Source organism: Suillus bovinus, assembly GCF_016758785.1.
Source record: "Suillus bovinus strain UH-Sbo-P2 chromosome Unknown EDB93scaffold_9, whole genome shotgun sequence".
Lineage (NCBI taxonomy): Eukaryota > Fungi > Basidiomycota > Agaricomycetes > Boletales > Suillaceae > Suillus > Suillus bovinus.
In genome coordinates this window covers 176714-192341 of record NW_024542065.1, presented here as the reverse complement: position 1 = coordinate 192341, position 15628 = coordinate 176714, and the positions used below count along the sequence as shown (strand labels likewise).

Below are 15628 nucleotides of genomic sequence, written 5' to 3'. Positions count from 1 at the left end.
GGCGGAAATTCACTTTCGTGAGGACTTGGTACTGCTGCATTACGAGCAGGGGGCTTCCAAGGGGACAATTTGGACATGGTGACTGGCTCTGCTCAAAGCGAAATAGTGAAGTGAGCTGAACGTAGATATCAGCGCCAGACCTGGCGGTCATTCCCTATTCGGATAAACAGCAGTAGTGCTCAGCTGTTCGTGGGAAAATAGAATGTAGACTTCAAGATATTAAAGTCGCGTGTATTCAATGCTGCAAGCGAAACCTGGTTCAGTGAGCCCGTCTTCGAAGTTTTACGCCCTGTTATACCTTATTTCATTCATCTCTATATAAAAGCTATTGGAACATTGAAAAATGAGAGGAGAATATTGCATTGGAGGTGCATCCTTCCTTTCGTGAGCATATTATTTCCTTCCGTTTCCGTCTTCCGACTTACCTTCAAAACAGGTTCGTTGCACTATTGCTACTAATCTTTGTTCATGCGAGTATATCTAAATCGTCGTCCTTTTCCATTTTAATCTTGCCACCTTCCGTCAGGTTGGGCAAATAAACACCTCACTTGTTCCACATGGAATTGCAATGGTGATTAATTCGCGGTCATAACTGTGGGTTCGACACCTTTCTGATCAGACCGTCCAGGCAAAAGTCAACACTTCAGGGTTCGGGTTAGCGCCCCAAATAATTTATTTGGCCAACATACTAATAAGACCACAGCCAGGCGTTTAGTAATACCACTCACGATCCGGATCAAGGCCTATACACCACCAATTATACCTCACCGCTCGGCCAGCGGAATGGCCTGAGGCAAATCTACGAGTTCGGCCTCTATTCCTATTGCGCATACGTTAACGGCTCTGCTGGAACATGCACCAATCACACTATTGCCGACAAGTTTGAGCCTTATATTGCACTAACGTCCGATATGCTTTCAAACTATTCAGGATATTGTGATGCATTGTTTGCTAACACGACGTTCATCAACTCATCCTACCTGGGTTACAATTCTCGCGTTGCATACTATTTCATGCTCATTGGGACAATACTTGCAACTGTGGCATTGTTCACGTAAGGTCCACTTTAATTCTCATATGCACCACACTGAAGGCCTGCCTACAGTGGTGTAATAAGAAACGCGCTGTTCTTCTTCATTTCAACGGCTTCATCGATAGTTGCTGCGCTGTGCATTCTCATCGGTGCTGCCATCTGGACATCGATCGTCAAAAAGTGCGAAGGTATCAATACCCTGGAACTCACTCCCCTCAATGGCGGCGTTATATCAGGGATGATTGTGTCCTACGGGAATGGAATATACCTTGCGTGGGCGGCCTTTGCCTGTTTGGCCGCAGCTGCAGTGCCGTACATGGTTAGGTATGGTTTTATTGTGCAACTGATTCGTTCAAAATGGCGTAACTCATCACTCGACCAGCTGTTGCACGTTCCGAGGATGAGTATTTGATGCTGGCCATCGCTCGCAGACGATTTTCATGATAAGCGATAATCTATCACGATCAGCGATGTGACTCCCTCGTGAGACTCATCAATGAGGACATTTAGACTACGAGTATGTATTACTATTCGATTTATGATGAAATGAAAGTGCCGAAGTTGTTCATACTCCTTTGCCTCGAGTAATGTCAATTGTAAAAGCAAATCACCTTGACGGGGCATACTGACAAAAACATTAGCCCACCGCGAGGGTCGAACTCGCAGCCTTCAGATCGCCTAGTCATAAGAGTCTGACGCTCTATCCGATTGAGCTAGGCGGGCGGTGTTATCTTTTACAAACCCATCGCCTTGAGCAGCATGCGAGCTATGCCGACGGAGGGGACAAAGATGACCACCGGGCAGCCGACAGCAACGGACTAGAGGTAAGCTGCTGTCAGGGGCAACTCAAGCTGTGCACACTGACTCGACCCGGCGTCAACTCCCACATACCTTCGGAACTTTTCGGTAGTAAACTGTGAGCCTTGAACATACCATACAACCTCCTAAAGCTTTAAAGACGCAAGTGTCCGCTTCTTCTATGAAGCAAGCGAAGGGATTCACGTAAATATAGGCTGTGCGTCCCGACGTGGCTGCGATCGTTGGTTGCATTGTCTGCACGGAGATCAAGATGCGGGCGCAAGCGCACATACTAGTGGTACTAGTCACGGTTGCGCTCCGACGGCTTGTGAGACAATTGTTTGTCATTCCTGATAGAAATTTCCTCAAATGGGCTGTGAAGGGTGAGAATGAGGCTGATGTAATGATGGGTTATAAGCCGTCGTGCTTGCGTGGTCCGCAGCAAGAATTTGCCCCCTCTTGTTTAACCTGACTCGATTGCAACTCTCGACGACTTCGCAATAAAATATTTGCGCAGTATTAGATTCTCAAATGGCAGCAGACTCACAAGCCGACGATTTCTATTCTTCCTTTGAGCCCTATGGTTCTGAATTCACAAAGCAAGGTGGTGGCCTTGACTTCGCTTCATTTCACTCGCCTTCAGACATCCTCGCACCCCATCCCGATCTATTCGAATTAGAACTTGATTCAAGCCTTGCGGCTTTCAACGAAGTCCAGCTGCAGCTCCTCACCGTAGATTCCAACGACGCTTACTCCTTTTTGAGATCCGATACTCCAACGTGTGGTCCTCCTTCCACGATCACCGTTTCCTCCGAGTCTGCATACGACACTCTCTCCACTCACTCAGAATCCCTCTATAACTACCCGGACTCTCCTTCCTTTTCTGCCAATTGCTCCTTTCCTTTAGACCTAGAGATGGATTTCCAGCGCGTTCGTGTCGGTGGTAGCGCTTGCTCAGACTATGGTATTAATTCCGCTGCGCAGTCCAACAATAATTCTCTTCCCATGACTGTCGACCCCAGCACTTTTGGGGCCTTGCCCCTTAGCCCCCGCAGTCCTTCTGTGACTGCGCCTGCCGTAGACAATTCCTATAAGCGTACAAGCTTCTCAGACTACGGTGGTGCAACTCGCATTCCTGCGGTACCAAAGTCCTCGACCGCAGAATATTTCCTCAGCTATATTTCCAACGCTGACTCCGCTGTCGCGCCATCTAACATGTCGCAATTATCCGCATCCTCCTCTCCCCCACCTCTTGCACGGTCACTCAGGGGTGTCGACGATCAATCCAAAGACGATCCCCGTAAGAGATACCAATGTCCTTCATGCCCCCGAGGTTGGTACCATATGTGCTGTCCCGGCATATTGCTGATCACTGTTATCCTCTAGCATTTGCACGGGCTTACAACTTGAAGACGCACATGGCAACCCATGACCCAAACCGTCTCAAACCCCATGTATGCCCTCACCGCTCGTGCGGGCGGTCTTTTAGCCGCAAACATGATCTTGGCCGTCATTTGGTCAGTATTCATCGTGATGAATCCGTGGCTTCCACGCCATCTGCGGCAGTGAAGTCTATAGGTGTCGACAGCGGTCACAGGAGTTGGTGTGAGAGTTGCGGGAAAGGAACTGTCGGTGCCTCGTCCCAGTGCTTGTGCGCCGACATCAAATAGTCGCAGATTCTGTTGTCCTGTTTAACACTATGCGTACGTATTGTTTCGGATTACGTTTCCATGTACTGATGCATACGCCGTTCACAGCATGGGCGAGTATTTTTCGCCACTCGCTTCGTCATAGTCGATGGTCGATTCGTCCACTGCGCGCTTCTGAAGACGTATCATTCCGCTATCTACGCTATTTCTGTTCCCGACGTGTTGCGTATCGTACCGTTCAGCCATAGTTGCTGAGCCCAGTGATGAACGTGATCTCGGGCTACCTCATTTATGCCTACCTTTGTCCACGATGGACTGGTAATATTCTATCTCATTCGGATATTTTATTTGTGTTAACTCCTATACGACGCTGTTCTGGTTCTTCTGTAACGTAAACAAACTTATATGTTGAATGACGCGTTGGCGTTGTTCAGTCACCTTCGTTATTTATGTGCCCAGTGCAGCGGAAATACTATCATATATGCATTTGTGAGCGTCTCGCTCATCATTTTCTCTAGTTCGAGAATTTATTCCGGGGCCCAGCAGTTCTCGCCCACCACAATCTTCAACCGCAACGAATGAACGTGAACTGTTACTCTGACGCTAGTGCAACTCCATACGACAAGATCAATGACCACCAAATAACTGTTAAGCGAGCTCAAGGCTTGTTTTGAAATTCAAATGGACGCGCGGTCACGTGAACCGATCGTCTTTTCGTCACCGGTGATCTCATTCAGTCTTGCCATCCGCGTCGGCGGGAAAGACTCAGGAGTATAAAAGATGGGATGGAACGTCCGACTCCTCTCTTTCCATAATCCGCCATGTCGTCTATCGCGAAATCGGTCGAAAAAGCTTTCACTACTACTATGTCCTCTAAGAAAGTCGTGGACTTGCAGCGAGACATTCAGGAACCGCAAGCCAACCAGCCTTTGACAACGGATCATGGTGTCAAGGTGGCTGACACGGACAATTGGTGAGCACGAGTGTGTGTATCTAGCAGGCGGTGTTGATCTTTAATTTCTCGTTAGGCTCAAGATCATCGGCTCCGACGAGTCAAAGAAGAATGGTCCTTCGCTCCTTGAGGATCAAATTGGGCGAGAGAAGATACACCGCTTTGACCACGAACGGATCCCAGAACGTGTAGTGCATGCCCGCGGTACCGGTGCTCATGGCCATTTCAAAGTATTTGACGATCGCGCTTCGAAATACACATTCGCCCCTGTCCTGACGGATTCCTCGAGGACGACTCCTGTCTTCGTCCGTTTCAGCACTGTTCAGGGTTCGCGTGGCAGCGCTGTACGTATATGCTTCTTTTTTCGCGCGTATAATCGGTTAAAATCTCCCGTCGCGTGCAGGACACCGTTCGCGATGTCAGAGGGTTTGCAGTCAAGTTTTATACTGAAGAAGGCAACTGGGACATCGTCGGAAATGACATTCCCGTTTTCTTCATTCAGGATGCCATTAAATTCCCTGACTTCGTCCACGCCGTGAAGCCAGAGCCACACAATGATGTGCCTCAAGGCCAAAGTGCCCATAACAACTTTTGGGACTTTGTAGGCCTGCAACCTGAGTGTTCGTCAAATTGGGCGTTCCGGGATACTTTTTGACTTTTTTTTTTTTGCAGCTGCGCATATGGTAATGTGGGTCATGTCTGATCGCGGCGTTCCACGGTCCTTCCGCATGATGCAAGGATTCGGGGTGAACACCTTCACGCTGATGAACGCAAAAGGTGAACGCCACTTTGTGAAGTTTCACTTCATCCCAGAGTTGGGGGTCCACAGCCTTCTTTGGGACGAAGCCCTCAAGATCAACGGTCAAGATCCCGATTTTCACCGTAAGGACTTGAGCGAGGCCATCGAAAGCGGTGCATACCCAAAGTGGAAGTTTGCCATTCAGACAATCCCTGAGTCCCAAGAGCACCAATTCGATTTTGACATCTTGGACGCCACCAAGCTCTGGCCGCAGGAACTTGTACCTCTTGAGGAGATTGGCGAACTAGTTCTCGACCGCGTCGTCGACGAGTTCTTCCCAGAAACTGAGCAAGTCGCATTTTGCACCAGCCATGTCGTTCCAGGAATAGGATTTAGCGATGATCCTCTTTTGCAAGGTCGAAACTTCTCGTACTTTGATACCCAGATTTCTCGTTTGGGTGTCAACTGGGAGGAGGTGAATTTTATCCGTTTTCTAAGTCTGTTGCTGCTCATTGTTACGACCGTAGCTTCCAATTAATAGACCTGTATGTCCTGTGCTCAGCCACAATCGTGACGGAAAGAGCAGGCATCGCATTGTTAAAAGCGAAGTCAACTATTGGCCGAACCGCAAGCAGATTGGATGCCCAGTTCCCGGGAAGGATGGTGGATACGTCGAGTAGGTCTACTTCATATATTTTCGCCTTCTCAGTCTCAGTGTCATAGATATGCAGAGCGTCTTGAAGGTATCAAACAGAGGGCGCGCGGGCCGAAGTTCCAGGAGCACTTCGACCAGGCTCGACTTTTCTATAACTCGCTTGCCGCGTATGAAAGAGCCCACCTCATCAGCGCTATTGGCTTCGAACTTAGTCATTGCGAGGACCCGGTCGTGTACGAGTCCTATATCGACGTTCTGAACAACATTGATTTCGAGCTGGCAAAGGCGGTCGCCATTAAGGTAAATGACAAGGTGCCGACCAAGCCCGGTTGTACCAATGATGGGAAGAAGAGCACGGGTCTTTCACAAGTCGATTTCTTGCCCAAGGAGCCTACCATCCTCTCAAGGCGCATTGCCATCCTGATCTCGGATGGTTTCAACGCCGTTGAGATGCAAGCTGTGCGGGCTGCTCTCACGAGCGCAAAGGCTATTTGCTACCTTATCGGTCCTCGTCGTAACCACATTCGTCCAATGGCCGGTCAGGATTTCGGCCTAGGAGTATTCGCCGATCACCACTTTGACAGCCAGCGTTCAACGTTATTTGATGCGCTCTATATCCCTTCCGGCGAGGAGCATGTAAAGACCCTTGCAAATAACGGTCGTGTAGTTCACTGGGTAAGGGAGGCATTTGGTCACTGCAAAGCTATCGCTGCCGTTGGTGAAGGTGTGTCCATGAGGCTGATAAGTTATCACATGACCCTTGACACATGAGATTTTTTAGGTGTTGATTTCCTCCGTGACGTTGTTAGACTCCCTGGTATTGATTTATTCACCCCCGGTCAAGGCAGCGATGAAGTTGTCACATCTTATGGCGTCGTGACTACAGGGAAGTACAGCATCTCTTCGGCTGTCACAGACACGTTCAACATCGTGCCTGACACTAGAGGCTTTGCTTCTAACTTCGCATTCCAAATTAGCCAGCACAGGTGTTATGAGCGAGAACTGGAAGGGTTGACTCATCAGGTGGCGTTCTGAGATTTGATGGGATTTCTTATCGCGTACGTAATGACACCTGTCAACGTGTATGTATCATCTCCGTAGGCCCGTTTTCAAACGAAGCTAAGATTTGGAAATAAAACACCACAATGTACAAAGTCCACAATAAAAACTACAACATATACTATTCAAACATTCTTACGTTTGTCCCATTCCAAGCATGACCACAGCATAGACGTTGGCAAGCAATATCACAACCCAGATGGCCCATGCAAGAGTTGTTACAATATATCCATTACTGAAGTCGATAATGCTGTATTCCTGTGTTTCGCATGCCTGTGTTGACGAATGCTTGATCGAACCATCATGACTTTCAATGTCTCGCTCAGCAACAGTGATGATAGTGGCTAAAGGTGAGGGGGGCCGGTGTGCGTCAGAAACAGGGGATACCGTATGTGTGGAAGGTGTCGGCGGGGTCTTGATGAGTTTTTCCTGAATCACGTTCGGCGTTCTGACAGACATCACCTTTTTTGACGACGTGAGGTAGATGAGGGGAAATGCGACGAAGGGGAGGACAACGGACAGGGCAACTTGTGATGCAATGAGGAGAGTGTTAATTCCTGCCCCCCCAGATGAAATAGCCACGATCATAGAGGGTATTAGACTGATCAGGCGTGTGAGAAGACGGCGGATAAACGGCTGTGAATAACGGGCGTTAAGGCGAACATGAACCTATCGAAATGAAATATGCGTACAGAAATGTTCCACAATATGAATCCTTCGGAGACAATCTGGCCTGCAAGCGTTGCCGTAATGCTGGCAGTTTGGCCTGAGCAGACGAGGGCGAGTGCAAAGATTAATGCCGCGGCTATTTAATAATGAGTCTAGTATTGTCGTAACATGAGCATCTCTGCTTACCTGACCCAAGGCTTTGTGATATCAAGGTATGCATAGTTTCCAGTCCGATTGAGTCGTTGTTATCGGACGAGTAGAACATAGCAGCAGCCAAAATCAATATCCTGGACCTTCTACGTCAAGTAATGAAAGCAGCAGTGTAGAAGGACGTACGCCGAATTGATTGGCACCGCAAGTCCCAATAAACTAAATACGAGATCGACAGTTCCGTGACCAAGATGAGCGCGAATAAATTCTATCGAGTTGTTCTGACGAAACTCGTGTCGAGTGGCATAGTCTTTCCCGTCATCATGTTCTGATCGTGAAAAGAACAAAATTTTCCTCCAAAACCGTTTAAATCTTTCGAAAAATGACAGTCGCCTTGCATCCGCAGGTGTGGGAAGTGGCTTGGGCGGTTGTGAAACACGATCCTGGGCTGCAAGATTCGAACCCAGAAACAGCGCATGGGGCATGACTGTAGCACCAATAATTCCAATAGCTATACTATTTTGTTCGTCATCTGGGCTACCGTTAAATATGGGTCATACCTGCATAGACTGCGTTAGGCTGTGTCTGGAGAAGACCCGCAGATGGCACAAAGCCTAAGAACACCTGTGGCCAGTCCGGGTGGACTTTGACTAGCAGCAAGATGAAACATATGAAGACCATTGCAACCTAAAATTTGAATCAGCAACTGATTGATTTCTGTTAGTATCAACACAAACCAATATTATAATCACAAGTTCAAAAAATCGCACTCGACGTCCTGTCCGCGAGGGGTCGCCTATGATGAGGAAGATGAAAACGTCGACACCGGTAAGGAGCACGGCAGACCACAAGGGGAGTTTTGGAAAAAGCAGGCAAATACCGATTGCCGAACCAAGTAATTCTGCAAGGTCCGTACTGATGATGGCTATTTCGCATAGTGCATAGAGAGGATACAGGACAAGTCGCCGGACCAACCGTGGATGCCTTGGATGGTCATGAAGAAGTAGTCTACAGTGATGAGCCAAATCTAGCAACATCGTATAAGAAGACACAGCGGCGAGATGTAAGATATTTCACCTAGACCAGTTACGCAGCCGAGTCTAGCTGCCAATACCTGTGGTGTGGTGGTGTCAGAGGTTGTACAAATGATATCAGATATACATGAACGACGTGCCTGCAAAATGATTGCAATGATTCCGGCGAGCAAAATGACGAATAGCATAGGTCGATACCCAAAGCTGACACCTGCTTGAATGTCGACGCTCCAATTACCGCTGATTAAAATCAAATATATAAGGTATACATCAAAAGCAATCATATGGCGTACGGATCGAAATAGCCCACTGCGCATATGATACCGACACCTACGTGTTTTTTGAAGTGGTGCAGTATGGTCCTTGAACGCAGAACTGACTGTAGACATCTTACTTTGCTGACCTCTGTTGCGAAGTCTGTGTAGAGGAATCATTATGCAATGACGGTGATGAGGAGGAGTTTGAATCCATCCCAGAGCTTACTTGGGACTTGGGAATTGGCTGGGAGAAACCGGCTGGTACTTATAGTATGATCTTGACGCGATATAGAGGATCACTGATAGGTCAAAGATTTCTGGTGTTGTTTTTCGGCTCGCCCATCAAATTCGATGGACAATATCTAGAAAGATATTTTTGATTTTGATTTAGTACTCCTAACATAGAGTGGGGTGCTATTGGATGAATAAGATCCGATACGAGCAGAGGTACCTCGGCGTCCCCTGGTGGCCAAGGAGTCCCACACTGTCAGGCCTGGCGTGCAGCATCAAGCGTAAGTATCATCTCGTCGTTCAATATTGACAATGGACACGTACTCTCAAGCACTCCAAGAAGATTGGCCCATCACTAAGGTTAAAGTTCGTCAAACAAATGGTTGCAAGTAGTGTGAGTCGGACTACTCCGAATCGGCTGCCGAGAGACAACGTTTCTCACGGTTCCTAAACTTGGATTAACCCTTATAGTAACTCCGTCAAGGTCACCGTGTTTCGGGTAATGTTCACCGCTGATTGAATTTATCAGAAGACCTCACTCAGCTATCAGGTCTTCAGGTTTTGATGGACTTCAACGATCTTCATCCCTCAGATGATTACAGTCACAGGTTTTTTATCTGGCACGAATGGATCCAGGTATTCAACTCGAACGCCACAAAGGTGTCAGCATGCTCACAATTAAACACTGTCAGGCGAACGGTCCTCTCACTTCGGAGAACGTATTTGATTATTTCGCTACGTCAATGTTCTATGACAAGCAGAGCAATAATCAAGTTTTGCGCATGCAGACCATGCACACGGGCGTACCCATAGCAAATGAATCCGAAGAACTCAAGTGAGTTCTATTGAAATTCAGGGCTCCTTTTGCATATTTTGTCTTGTAATCTATAGACGTTTTACGGGCATTGAATTTGCTCTTGTGCATGCTCAGCCACCTTCGCTATTCATTATTCACAAAAGAGAGCGATTATCCCCTCAGGAAGGTGCGTTGGGATTTTCCCGGTAACTCCTAAATTTGAGCATCGGACTAGTTCGCCCTCTTGCTGCTTATTTTATCATGAACAACCGAATCTATCGGTCGCCAGACGTCTACGAGGTTCTCTCCAACCGTTTGGTATATTCCCACAGATTCCCACTCCTACTTCCTACTCATTTTGGCTTATCTTCTTTTAGCTTACTTCCCTATACGCTTTGCAGTCCTCTCTAGATATACTGCGTATCAACCGACCTGACTATACCCCTCGCACGGGATTTATCTGGCCAATCACGGAACAGGCCATTTCTGACGATACTAGCAAAAAATGGGGCGCAGAGGATTCTGCAACTGCTGCAGGCGAGACGGAGATCTCTCAGACGTCACAGTCGGAGAGTCAAAAACCCACTTCAAACGCCAGTGGACCAAAAAAGCAACAGAACAATATGTTGATGTATAACGCAATGAGGTCTACTGCGTTTCACTCAAAAATTTCCTTTTCTTCCTCTGCTTCTGTCAGAGATAGGGAGAGTGTTCCCCCCGAGTCCCTGGGAATACGCTCCTCAGCTACACCTGCACCTACGGCGACCAGGGCCGCGACCCCAGCCAGCGGTCCCGTACCACAAGATACACTTCCACCGAAAGGTGCGCCTGGTGCGGGTAAAAAGAAGAAAAAACGTACGTGTCAATCGAGATCGATGTTGTTCCTCGCGCGTTTATAAACGGATGTGGTGTGATAAACTAGGTACCTTGTTAGCTGCCGGAGCAAGTTAATGGCTTCTACAAACCAGCCGCAGTCCCTGTGCCACATCTCCATGCAGGCGACAGGCTTCATTACTACTAGGTGTCATGTTGTGCCATCGTACCATGTATCTTTTAGCAAGAATAGGACTTATTAGCGCCACCATCGACGTTGGAGTTGGATTGGGAGTCGTGAAATCCTACTATCTTTATGTAACACTGTAAACCTAACATCACCCTACTACATGCGAAACCTGTTCCCAGCAGCTTATCGAGTGGCAACACCTGCCAGCCTATCAGTCAACCATCCTAGTGGAGTCTGTAGAGATCCGCTTCTCGGACCCCCGGCTCCGCCGCCTAGAGATAAAGGGTTTGAGGATGCAAATGAATTCCTTCTGGCCTTCGAAGCTAGCTTCACTATCGAGTATTCATTGTGTCAGAAAATCAGGCCATCCTTGCATATGACCGTTCCAAATGGAAAAATTATACAGACCTGAGTTGCTAATTTCATCTCCATTGGTCTCCAAGACAAGACCGCCTTGTATGATTTCCGCAAGAATATGATGGGCCTGCGCATCCGCAACCATCGGTCATCGGAGGGCATCCGTGTAAAAAGTCCACGTAACTCACTTCGTCGAAATGAAACACCAAGTCCAGCTCACAGACATTCTCAAAGTGCCGATCGAGCCCTTCCACAAAAACCTATAATAGTTCGTCAAAAACGTGGGTATGACTACAGAAGCGACGTTCACCTGTATCAAGTCTAGTATGCCCAGTTCGCTTTCTGCACCATCGACGACGAAGACAAAGTACAGAGTGGCGTAGTTTCGGTAGACGACACGCCATCTCTCGTCCGAGCCATCTTTGGGGCCAAGGAACGCCTCGAGCTCTGGTGCATCTAGAAAGTTGCAGAGTCCTGCAGGTCGAATGGATATGAGAGAGAATATTTTCTGTATCAATGTCTGAGAAGATTGGTGGAGGGGCGTGTAAAACTTTGTCAGCCTTGGAATTCCAGATGTGTTGACTGCAAAAGCAGGGTATGTCAGTGCAGAACGACACGAGACTAGAGGTCTCACGGACAGATGAGCACAGCATGGATCATGGTCACTGTTGAGTGGTCCTCTTAGTACTCGGCGTATAGCAGAAAAGCAGCCGCCGGGCCACAACAACTTGAACTTTCGGGAAGTGGCTTGGTCACTACTAGGGGTTCAGTTTTACATAGATAAGATTAGATTGGTAATAATAACTGTGGCACATGTACGAGCAGTTCAGCTACACACAACTAAATAGTACACAGTAGTGACAGTACGGGTTTCTCACAAGGTACGAAGAATAGACAGCTCAGTCGCCGTTACAACTGCTGGAAAATGCCATTGACACTTCCATAGATTTCCCTATCTCAGTTCCCAACAGTCTGCATGTAGGCGGTGCAATAAATTATGAATCATCCCTTGGAAATGTCCATCCTGGCTGCAACCGGCCAGCAAGATTTCCCACAGGTCCAGAAAGACCCCCTTGACTCTTGAAACTTTCCAAGAAATTCTTGATAAGGTTGTAGTCCATCGGCACCTCCTCCTCGCCAGAGTCAGGTTCCTCCATATCTACGCCTCCGTATTCGAGCATGGCCTTGAGCTCAGCCTCCATTTGAGCTTCGACATCTAGATCCTCCTCACCGTCTTCATCCATTAGATTCGATTTGGAGATGCCTTTTTTGCCGGGGATTTCAGGGTCGCCTGTAGGGAGGGTTGGAACCCTCTCCTTCCCTTTCTTCTTTTTCAGGGCTGTCTGGCGAGACTGATTCAATTCAGCATCCATAACTTGCATAACAGCTTCAAAGGAATCCAGATTTGGATTCACATTCGGCCTCGGGCCAGGGACGGGTTGCCGTCCCTGTGCTGGTGGCGCGAAGGAATCAGATTCATTGTTCGATGATCTTGTTGAGGTAGACATTGTGTTTTCCACCATGATGCTAGCGGGAACAAAAGCTGTGATAGTGCTCATTAGCAAGATCTTTCGGCAGATCAATTAGTAATTACCTCCTCGTCCTTTCCTATCCTTGATGATGTCTCCCCACTGTTGGTCAGATATACCCAAAGCTTGCCTTGAAAACTCCAGGAACTCCGCTTCTTCCTCATCCATGTCAACTTCGATATCGCCGACGACCTGCGGGCGGTCCTCCTCTGACTCCACATCTTCCTCATCTCCACCAGCAAGTGGATCAGAGCTAGATGATTCATCATCAGAATCTACACCCTCATACTTGTCGCGGGGCAGAATGGGTGGTCGTATAAACCGAGTGCGAGCTGGCGATGCGATTTCTAAAGCGGGTTCGCAGGCCGGAATTTGTGTTATAGCTGAATTGTCCTCGACTGTTTCAGTCTCGATAGTAACTTTGGAAACACGCTGAGTGTTGAATGAAGCGGGCATCTGTCCATACTCGGCTTCTGAAAGGGCAGGCACGAGCTTTGCCATCGCTTCTTGACGTGCAGCTTCGTCAGCAACTGGCTCATCTTCATCGTCCGAGTCTGAAAATTTCTCGTCACTGAAATTCTGTTCGTCTTCTTCGTCTGCACTACCTCCATCGTCTTCGTCGTCTGAGAAAGCCTCACTAGAAACAGAAGGATTAGTCTCTGAAAGGCTCTGGTGCATGGAAGCTTACTCTTCAAACCTAGCACCCTCTACATCACCCTCTCCTTCAACAAACTTCTGCACCTTGGTTGCAAGGTCCTGCAGTTTGTTTGCCTGTTCCTTAGCTATCCTTTCCTGTACCTCATCGCACGTGGAATCGACATCCATCTCTTGAGACTGCGGTTGGGAACGTGTCCGCTCCAGCATGTCATCAAAGTTGGCTGCATCTACGTTCATCCAGTCATCCGAGTCTTCAGTCTCGTCAGGCATCTCAGTGAGGTATTCCGGGGCGATGGACAATGCTGAGTTAAACAGTGCTGCGAATGAAGGACGAGTAGCGTCGCTGGTATGACATCAATCAGTATGGAGGCCAAAAGTGAAATTGAATAACCTACTCTTCTTGCCGAACCTGAATGAACGCATCAGCGGCTTTATTTTCCAGTTCATTCCAAAGCTGCGAGTCTTCGACTTCACCCCGGAAGTAGCCGCTTGAGAGTAGATTTGTGATATAGGCCTTATAGTCGGATGATCGGCGAAGTGCTTCTTTGCGTGCTTCTGCCTAAAGCCACGCGATTAGTATGGAAACGGGGGACTAAGTCAGGGCATACATACCGATGACTCGAGCACCTCACTGGTCTTACTTGTGATGTTAGCACGACTCTTCGATTCTTGGTAGATCATTTCGAAACCGCAAGCCTGTCACAGGATCTTTATCAATAGACATATTCCGGAATGATGAAAATTTTCAACTTGCCAGCTTCATACCTATGTCTCTCCAACGCCAGACATCGCTGCCCTCACGTTCCTTAAATTGACCGAATATCTTTGGAGGATAAAATTTTTGTCCAACAAGTTGTGCATATGCTGGTCTTGTCAACTTGACCTGTGGTGAGTACGGCAGAGTGAGGAGGGAACCGCATCATGCGATGAGCAGCCTGCAGAATAATCATCAGAACGATGTCGCGAATGGTCAATTATACTGACTCGTAGTTGGACGGCATCACGTGTGTAGAATGTCTCCACAGGCTTTTGTACCAAGGAAGGGTCTACGGATAAAGCGCGAGCGATGTCGAGCGGAATGTACGCTTTGGTGATATGCACATGACTTTTGGCAGCTGCAGGATACCTTTCCCGAAGATCATGAATTATTCCCTCGCGCACAACCAAAAGATTTGCTTACCTCGAAGTACGCTGCCATACCAGTATTCTCAACTGTGCGGGGTGCACGAGTTTCGAGAGTTGCATCGCGGACCAACTTCAGTGCGTCATCGATGGCCAAATATTCCTCGAGGTCATCACCAACAATGTCATCTTCATCATCACAGTCTTTTGACCCAGGGAATATGCGTCTTCTTTTCGGTTTACTTGGAGCAGATATGTGTTGGAGAGGTATGAGGTGCAAAATTCCACTATATATCCAGACCTATAATGTAAGAGCATCAAGCAGAAATTCAGTAAACTGTCTTACCATCTAAAGTACGGGGAGAGGGCGCACCCTATTCTCGGAGTTGGAAGGTTTGACCCATGAGGGCAGGGCTTCGGCTGCCTCAATGAGGAGAAACTCCCCGTCAGAATCTATCACACTAATACGCGCTGTTAGCCTCGAGATAAATGGCGGCGAGATCGAAATCTGACCTGATAGCAAAATCCCACTTCTTGCTGATCTCCCGTAGGATCCAGACGACGCACCACTCGTCATCGACGGAGTCCCCGACGCGCATACGCCCTTCAAGCATCCACTTGTTGTCCCTAGCTGGAGCAGAATTCACGTCCTTCACAACTTTTACCTCGAAAGGGTCTCTGTGCCAGATAAAATCTGGCAAAAGCTCGGAGACATATGCTTGTACGCATGCTGCGAGTGTCGTCACAGATGACTTTTCGCCCAATGCCGGAGGGGGATAAAGGGTGTACTGAATTGTGTCCTCTGAGATCGAAGGTGGGCGATTGAAAATATCCATCGCCATAGATAAACCCTTGTTTAAGATCGTCGTTTATTTTATGGAACCACTGACTAGGGGAGACTGAAGATTGTCAGGACTGTGTTTGTCAGCGAAAGTCGC

At 48.0% G+C, this 15628-nt stretch overlaps 8 protein-coding genes and 1 non-coding gene across 9 annotated transcripts; 4 read left to right on the top strand and 5 right to left on the bottom strand.

Annotated features, from left to right (window-relative positions):
- Positions 1–218: 218 nt before the first annotated feature.
- On the top strand, positions 219–1655 carry EDB93DRAFT_1221589 (actin cortical patch SUR7/pH-response regulator pali). The gene is made up of 7 exons (XM_041451152.1): positions 219–384; positions 437–470; positions 527–571; positions 629–654; positions 704–1054; positions 1106–1357; positions 1416–1655. Exons 1-7 carry the CDS (start codon positions 344–346, stop codon positions 1435–1437), a joined length of 771 nt encoding a protein of 256 aa, XP_041310843.1. The 5' UTR covers positions 219–343; the 3' UTR covers positions 1438–1655.
- A 17-nt stretch (positions 1656–1672) lies between these two features.
- Positions 1673–1756, bottom strand: EDB93DRAFT_t32. The gene has a single exon. It is a non-coding gene; the product is annotated as a tRNA-Lys (tRNA).
- Positions 1757–1902: 146 nt separating this feature from the next.
- Positions 1903–2268, bottom strand: EDB93DRAFT_1127121 (uncharacterized protein). The gene is made up of 2 exons (XM_041448774.1): positions 2214–2268; positions 1903–2159 (listed from the first exon to the last, which is right to left on the bottom strand). Exon 2 carries the CDS (start codon positions 2120–2122, stop codon positions 1910–1912), a length of 213 nt encoding a protein of 70 aa, XP_041310842.1. The 5' UTR covers positions 2123–2159; positions 2214–2268; the 3' UTR covers positions 1903–1909.
- Positions 2269–2368: 100 nt separating this feature from the next.
- On the top strand, positions 2369–3942 carry EDB93DRAFT_1310261 (uncharacterized protein; the record flags this gene model as incomplete). Its single annotated transcript, XM_041454808.1, has 2 exons — positions 2369–3164; positions 3218–3942. Coding segments are annotated over 2 exons (1080 nt in total), but the record flags the coding sequence as incomplete, so codon positions are not given.
- A 113-nt stretch (positions 3943–4055) lies between these two features.
- Positions 4056–6926, top strand: EDB93DRAFT_1127115 (catalase-like domain-containing protein). Its single transcript, XM_041448773.1, has 7 exons — positions 4056–4453; positions 4509–4776; positions 4836–5052; positions 5105–5646; positions 5699–5847; positions 5895–6550; positions 6608–6926. Exons 1-7 carry the CDS (start codon positions 4302–4304, stop codon positions 6859–6861), a joined length of 2238 nt encoding a protein of 745 aa, XP_041310840.1. The 5' UTR covers positions 4056–4301; the 3' UTR covers positions 6862–6926.
- EDB93DRAFT_1127102 (natural resistance-associated macrophage protein-domain-containing protein) lies at positions 6927–9616 on the bottom strand. The gene is made up of 10 exons (XM_041448772.1): positions 9551–9616; positions 9133–9488; positions 9032–9100; positions 8875–8978; positions 8442–8731; positions 8265–8391; positions 7891–8215; positions 7741–7841; positions 7578–7690; positions 6927–7521 (listed from the first exon to the last, which is right to left on the bottom strand). Exons 2-10 carry the CDS (start codon positions 9207–9209, stop codon positions 7021–7023), a joined length of 1707 nt encoding a protein of 568 aa, XP_041310839.1. The 5' UTR covers positions 9210–9488; positions 9551–9616; the 3' UTR covers positions 6927–7020.
- Positions 9617–9790: 174 nt separating this feature from the next.
- On the top strand, positions 9791–10921 carry EDB93DRAFT_1079639 (MED6-domain-containing protein; the record flags this gene model as incomplete). The annotated part of the gene is made up of 5 exons (XM_041445473.1): positions 9791–9862; positions 9919–10061; positions 10118–10209; positions 10258–10340; positions 10400–10921. 5 exons carry the CDS (start codon positions 9791–9793, stop codon positions 10919–10921), a joined length of 912 nt encoding a protein of 303 aa, XP_041310838.1.
- A 287-nt stretch (positions 10922–11208) lies between these two features.
- On the bottom strand, positions 11209–12042 carry EDB93DRAFT_1079706 (clathrin adaptor complex small chain-domain-containing protein; the record flags this gene model as incomplete). Its single annotated transcript, XM_041445479.1, has 5 exons — positions 11209–11357; positions 11434–11509; positions 11571–11642; positions 11693–11964; positions 12021–12042. The coding sequence occupies 5 exons, from the start codon at positions 12040–12042 to the stop codon at positions 11209–11211; spliced, it is 591 nt and encodes a 196-aa protein (XP_041310837.1).
- A 99-nt stretch (positions 12043–12141) lies between these two features.
- Positions 12142–15610, bottom strand: EDB93DRAFT_1127082 (SGT1-domain-containing protein). Its single transcript, XM_041448771.1, is given in 12 exon segments — positions 12142–12925; positions 12977–13548; positions 13600–13911; positions 13964–14127; positions 14181–14264; positions 14323–14432; positions 14452–14503; positions 14553–14694; positions 14749–14759; positions 14782–14991; positions 15064–15151; positions 15204–15610. 12 exon segments carry the CDS (start codon positions 15530–15532, stop codon positions 12378–12380), a joined length of 2622 nt encoding a protein of 873 aa, XP_041310836.1. The 5' UTR covers positions 15533–15610; the 3' UTR covers positions 12142–12377.
- Between the last annotated feature and the right edge of the window lie 18 nt (positions 15611–15628).